This window comes from Cicer arietinum, chromosome 4, assembly GCF_000331145.2.
Source record: "Cicer arietinum cultivar CDC Frontier isolate Library 1 chromosome 4, Cicar.CDCFrontier_v2.0, whole genome shotgun sequence".
NCBI classification, from domain to species: domain Eukaryota; kingdom Viridiplantae; phylum Streptophyta; class Magnoliopsida; order Fabales; family Fabaceae; genus Cicer; species Cicer arietinum.
Genome location: NC_021163.2, coordinates 65,641,608 through 65,648,502, shown reverse-complemented (window position 1 = coordinate 65,648,502; position 6,895 = coordinate 65,641,608). Strand labels below are relative to the sequence as shown.

Below are 6,895 nucleotides of genomic sequence, written 5' to 3'. Positions count from 1 at the left end.
ATGTTAAATATTAAAGTCACTATAGTCATACTTTCATTGATAAAGTCATACATTCAAAGATGATCCGAGATATCTTCTGGAATTGAGTTTCCATGAATTGAGCCTACAACACTTAGCCCCCAAACCGAAGCCAAAACCTAAGCTTAGACCCATCCAAGTTGAGCCAGAAAGGCACATGTGATAGTCAGTTTGAGTATTTTATCTTCATTCATAAAATTATTAATTAAATTGGTTTAGATAAATAAATCAAACTAAACTTTTTTAACTTGAACGATTCATAAAATTGATAACTAAATTATATCTTAAAATCAATTTACTAATTGAACTGAATTTTAAAAAGTAAAATTGAATTGTAACGAAACTCAAACTTATAATAAAATTTAACAAAAGTCACAAAACCCTAAAAACCCTCAAATAAGAATCAACACCACCACCTCCGGCCACGACCGGCGCGACACTGACTATTTTCATGTTGAGTAGAATGGAGGAGGCGAAGGAATCGGAGTTGGGGAACGTCACAAGCGAGAACGAGAAGACGTTAGAAGAAGTAGTTCAGGCTCTTCCCTCCGACGCCGTCAACCACCTGGTGTCCCTCGGGGTTAGTTCGTAATAGTAATAGTTAATTCAATTCAATTCATTTAATTTAATTTTATTGCGTATTGCTTATTGCTTATTGGTGTGATTTTGGAGGAAAAACAGATATGTGTGCGGTGCATATTTCGCGTGTTTGGAATCGAAGGCCGCGTCTATGCTTCTCCCTCTCTATCGCCATCCGTCTTTGCTTCCGCTGTTGAACAATTACCACCAACAGAAGATAATAATAATAATAAACATCAACTCTGCACCCTTTGCTTAGGGATCCTGCAGTTCACATTTCGTGACCACGATGGAACGATTCTCAGAAACGACGATCTCCCTCTTCTCATTTCCGACATGGTCAAACGCGACGGCTATCACTCTGATACGTTTTCCCTCGAAGTTTCCATCCCACCTATTATCCTTCATAACGATAACTCTCTTCGGTAACCATTTTTATTTCTTCTTCATTTCCTCTTTCCCATTTTTTTCTCTTCTTAATTCAACCCTCCACCTTCATTTTCATTCTTTGTTACTCTCTTGAATTATCCTCTTACTAACATCTTCTTTGGTGCATATTCTTGTAGTTCGTACATGAAAATTAAATACGGATCTCAACCTTGGTTCCAAGAGAGATGCATCTCTACAAAGGATGCCTTGAAATTTTCTCTACAACATCCTCTTCAAAATCTTCTGGTCAGTCAATTTCTCATAAATTGTAAACCAAAGCTTTGGTTTTATGCATTTTCTTTTATCTCTCAAGTTATTGGCAGTGAAACTATTTAGTAATCATTACTTTATCTTAAATGTACCCTTTCTTCCCATTAGTCAACCTGTTATATTTCACTCCATTTGTTTTCAAATAACCCTTACAGCAATCAAGTTTTTCAGGAATGTAAATCAACTATGGGTTCTTTCCGCATTCGTCTGACATACACTGCATCAAAAGATGCCGATAAATGTTTAGATAATGCTGAGAGTTGTAAAAGAAGAAAAACAGGCATGTCTAGTTTTATCATTGTGCTATGTTTTACATTTACTTTTCTGTTTTTTATGCGAAAAACTCTATTCATCTGATTAACTTTGCATTTTGGCGCTTCAACTTCAGCTATGATGTTTTCTCATACTTTGTGTATAATTGTTTCAAACCAATAATTGTATTAAATGACTGTTAAAAAGAGTATCCATTGTAGATTTTTCCTTCCATTGCGCTTCATAATTCCTGCACCTTAAGAGTTCATAGCTTCTACTTAATATGTAACCATATCCTAGCTCGTTTCATTTCCCCTTATGAGTTATTATATATAGGCCTTTGAGTCTGTAGATTTTTTTTGCCAACAGACAGTGTCATAATCCCAATTTTGTCTCCTCTTAAATATTATGGCATTATGCTACTCCATCATACGCTAAGATTATCTGTAGGTCTGAAAATGGTTTAGGCGCTGGCGCACTGACGATGATTTCATATTTCCTTGAATTGATCATTTGGACGTTTTAATAGGTGAATGCAATTTAGATGGACAAAAGCCTTCCAGCATTTCACTAGAAAATGAATCCTCTGATTGCTGTAAATTCATGCTGGAAATGGTAATTCTTGATTATCCTCCTTTGTTTCCAAATTCATGTCTTGCTACTTGTTTTACACGATGATTTGATTTTTGTCAGAATGCTTTCTGTTGTGTAATGATGTTTGTTTTGTGTTCATAGTAAAATCAAAAGTTCTGAGCCACTGGCACTGACTCTAATTGTTCATTGTCTATTATTATTAAGAATATATATGATTCTATTACTAACTTATTTTTCTTGCTCTTTAGCCAAATGAACCTTGCCATTTTGCTTACTCATGCTACAGAACACCTTTCTATTTTGGTGGAAGATACCTGAAGGTAATGGATTTGTTATTCCCTTCTTTTCCTAATTGAATTAACATATTTCATCTCTTAGCTATATCAGCTTTCTATTGTGTGGCCATATATTTTTACATTTTTAAGATTAAGTTGGAAAGTTTACAATGATATCGTTGGCTTTATTAAGAAAGAACTCCATCAAAGATCAACATCTGCGATCTATTCTGGTCTTTATGGCTTGTACGTGCTCAAATGACTGTTGCCATCTTCCTTCTGTGACTTTGATCCCTCTTTTTCACACACTTTTTCCTATCCCCTTTCTACCTCTTTTTCTCAAGGCCGAGCTATTACAGATGCTGATCTATTTGATATTTCTCTCCCGCCCTTCCTTTCGCCCTGTTTGGGCCATACCTGTCTATTTTGATAGCAGGTACTTGAAGGGAAAAAAAAACTCCTTTTAAAGCAGCACCAATAAGCTTACATGTTCTAATGTGCTGACATGTCATGATATGCATCTTGTACATACAATTACAAACTACTTGGAGTTTTTCGTTGTTGTACTTAATGTGATTTGCAAGTTTGGTTTCTTTACTTTGAATTATATTACTGAAATAAATGGTAAATTGTAATTTACCAACTGTCACAGAAAGAAAACTTTCATATATGGATTATAAATTCCATAGTTTTTCTGGTTATGAGCATATTTCTATGACTTGCCAAGTAATGATTGGCGAAGATTGAACTTAGCTTGTGCAACTTTAAATTTATACTGATACTTTCACACAGTATTCACGGAATGTGAGTCAAACACGTTGGATCATTGATGATGAAAGAATGGGGGAAGCATCAGTTGAGGTACTGTCTTCTCTTTGCAAATTTCTGTTGTCACAAAATACTTCCTTTTATGGTTGATTGCAGAAGGTGACATTAATGTATACTAACATCGTAGGAAATTATTGGTGGAAACATCCTCCAAGCATGCCAAGCTGATAGTTTTAAGTTTCATGCTGCGGGAAGAGAAGATATTGATGTACTTAAAGTTCATGGTTTGATGTGTTTTTTAAGTTTGTTGGTGGATAAACTTATCAGATATGGAATTATTCTTCTAGGTCCGAATGCTGGGCCCAGGCAGACCATTTCTTGTTGAGGTGCAAAATGCACGGCAGGTCCCATCTGAACTCTCTGTAAAAGATATAGAGAAAAAGATAAATACCATGGAGAATAAATTGGTAATGTTGTAGCTGGATTGGTAACATTTGTATGTCCGTTATTTATTTCATGGCGAGTAAATGCATAATACCCTATGGTCATGTAGGTTAGAGTGAAAAATCTGAAACTCGTTGGTAGTCATGGCTGGGACCTTATGCGTGAAGGCGAAGCAGAGAAGCAGGTTTTGCATTTTTCTTAATTGTATACTTCTATTTTATAGTCAAGTGTTTGCAGTTTTGATTCATTCGTTGTTTTATTGGGTTCATCCTTACTATTATAACCTTCAAATTATATAGAAGCAATATGCTGCTTTAGTGTGGATTTCTCGTCCTTTGAAGGATGAAGATTTGCAACATGTGTCTTCACTCAAGGATTTGGTGAGTTTTCTGTTGTTGTATATTACTTGTTTAGTTGGTAACAATTAACAAACTTGTATTTCAAAAGAAAAATTACACAAACTGGCAGAACTTGGGTTATTTCGGTCCCTGCATGATTGATATAGACCAAGTAAGGCTAAAAACTGGGTCGTGTTATATGATAACACATCCTGATTGTAATTTTTACTTGTTTAAGTCTGTGATCTATCCACATCATATATTCACATGCTTGCTCATTGAATCTATTTCAGACGCCATTGCATATTGTCTTATATATTTACTGCTTTAATTTTTTTGGAATAAAAAAGAAATATAACCAGGGAAGATGATAGGTAGGGCCGTGCCTGAGAATTTGGGTGTCCTGTGCGAAGTTTGAACTTGGTGCCCTATTTTTTTCATACAAGTTCTTTATTTATTTATTTATTAATCATATATATAAATAAATATCATAAGTGAATATTGAAAAGTTCAAATGAAAAAAAAACTACAATAGAATTATTGCAAAAGTAGTTATACAATGTATCTATCAATATGATCATTGCTAAAAAAAATTGATTAATTCAAACTTTTTTTATACTATTAAATTTTTTGTGTACTTGGAAATCTGGGGACCTGTGCGGCTGCCCACCCTGCATATGCTCAGGGCCGCCACTGGTGATATAGGGTATCCTAAATTCTACTTAGTGCAACTAAAAAATACTGTTGAACAATAAAAGTTTGTCTCGTTGATGTTACTAATCAATTTGATAAATGTTGTGCAATCAATCACATAAGTTGGTATCAAATTTGTATTTATCCAAAAAAATTATTGGAAATAAAACGACCCATGTAGCAACTTCAAACATTAGACTGAAATCTGTTGTTTTGCAAAAATGTAAAGACTGAAAATGGGAAATTGAACTCTGTTATTTGATTTAATGGTATTGACTCCTTTGAAGTCTTGCTGTAGTTTGACCAAGGTTTTTTTACCCTGGCCCATGCTCGTAAACATTGGGATATTCTCTAGTGGGATTTCTGCATATTAGCAGAGGTTTTTGTGTTAATTTGTAACTCTGAAAACCACATTTTTCTCCTGTTTTGTGCAGAAAGTTTTGCAAAGGACTCCAGTAAGGGTGCTACACCGTCGCAGTCCTTTAGAGCGTGAAAAGATTATTCATTGGTATGACTATATATTGATAGTTCTTATGCCAAGCTCTCTATCAAGAAGTCTTTCATACTAGTAACTGAAATTTTGCCATCCCTTTTGTTTCTCAAATCTTTAGGATGAAAATAGAGACAATTGCTGAAAGTTCCCAATATTTTCTTTTGCATCTATGTACGCAGGTATTATTTTATATTCCCTCTTATGCAAATGAAAATTCTCAATGACTGAATTAATTTTTAAATTAGAGCTAGACACAAATGAATTTAGCACTACTATCTCGTGGTAGCTCCAACCACAGGCCTCTACATTTGATTGGCACAGGTCTCTACATTTGATTGGCAATGAATGTTGACAATGTGGTAGAAATCATATGTCAAGCTGGTTTGTACTCTAAGTACTTTATTTGGGCAAAACGAATTACTATCGCATAGGGGTAACTGACTACCGTTTTGTACAGACTAGAGGTCATAGTGGTTGCAGCTAGAGGACCTAGCACGGGTTCATTTCCCCCATTTTCCACCCCACCAATAATTATTGGTTGTTATGGACAGCGAAATCTGTACTCACTAATTTGTAAAACTCTAATATGATTGTGCAGGCTGGGACCTACATTAAGGAATTCGTGCACGGGGATCTTGGACGCACACATCCTAGGTATGATCAATAACACCAAAGGCTTTTGGGAATTGATAAAAGATTTATTCCTTCCATTCATATATTTGCCTTAAATATCTATAAAAGCTATTGCGTCAACTATATATTAGCATATCGGCAAATGCATTATTTATTTATTACTTTTGGTTTTGCAGCATTGGGTCTATGTTGGGTTGTAGAGCTGAAATTTTGCAACTTGATGTGACGGACATCAAAATGGAATGTTTCCTTACTTAACAGGGTATCTGATTACCTCCATTTTAAATCTTAGTTCGTGTTGATTTAGATTTAGATATAGAATTGATTTTGTCACAGTTGTTAGAACATTAATTTATATATTTGAAATGATATGATATTTTAAAATTGAATTTATTTAGAAATATCTTTTGTAGTATAGATATACTTTACAAGTGGCACTTCTAAAATTAATTATATTAAATGGAACTACTGTGCGGTGAACAAGAATCGACCGCTGGGTTAATTGCAGAATTTATTTTCCCCGTTCAGGTTGAAAAGTGTGTTTCTCATCCGACAAGAAAAAAAATCTAAACCAACGAAATACGGAGTTTTGACCGAGTAAGTTTGTAGCTAACAGTTTTTCGATGACAGACACGCGATCAGCTTCTTCAAGTTGAGCAGCTTTTTTCTAGATTTAATAAATTACTCCAAGCCTATTAATTATGTTGGTCCGCTTATTGCATGTGAATAATTCTTCTTTGTTCACAGGATACTATTTGTACTCACAAATAAAATATTAATTAAAAGTATTAATTAAATATTAATCCGCATACAGCGGTATAATTTAATATATTAGTGAACATAAAATAATAATATGTAATTTAAAAATAATGTTTTTTTTTTATTTTACAGTAAAATATACTCCAATGTTTATGTATCTAAATAAATATACATTTGAATAATTTATATAAGTTAAGTTTGCTTTAGTATAAAAGAAAAAGTAAAATATCATTGACTAATACAATTCATGTAAAGTATATTGAAATATGAGATTATTTGTAAGGTTTTACAACTTTAGATATGCAATTCTTGTTTTTAATATTTTTTAAATGTGGATTTGGTTTGTTTAA

The 6,895-nt window shown here is 33.8% G+C and overlaps 1 protein-coding gene across 3 annotated transcripts; it reads left to right on the top strand.

The window, feature by feature from the left end:
- The first annotated feature begins 345 nt into the window (after positions 1-345).
- On the top strand, positions 346-6,588 carry LOC101510156 (uncharacterized). 3 transcript variants are annotated; one of them, XM_004499263.4, is made up of 16 exons: positions 347-598; positions 700-1,022; positions 1,164-1,272; positions 1,468-1,576; positions 2,078-2,163; positions 2,391-2,462; positions 3,210-3,278; positions 3,373-3,453; positions 3,533-3,652; positions 3,739-3,813; positions 3,929-4,009; positions 5,095-5,168; positions 5,272-5,332; positions 5,752-5,807; positions 5,963-6,048; positions 6,315-6,588. In XM_004499263.4, the coding sequence occupies exons 1-15, from the start codon at positions 470-472 to the stop codon at positions 6,042-6,044; spliced, it is 1,527 nt and encodes a 508-aa protein (XP_004499320.1). In that variant the 5' UTR covers positions 347-469; the 3' UTR covers positions 6,045-6,048; positions 6,315-6,588. The 3 variants fall into 3 exon arrangements, with proteins under 3 accessions (XP_012570847.1, XP_004499320.1, XP_004499319.1); XM_004499262.4 differs by lacking the exon at positions 6,315-6,588 and having other exon boundaries at positions 348-598; positions 5,963-6,201; XM_012715393.3 differs by lacking the exons at positions 3,373-3,453; positions 6,315-6,588 and having other exon boundaries at positions 346-598; positions 5,963-6,201.
- Positions 6,589-6,895: the final 307 nt, after the last annotated feature.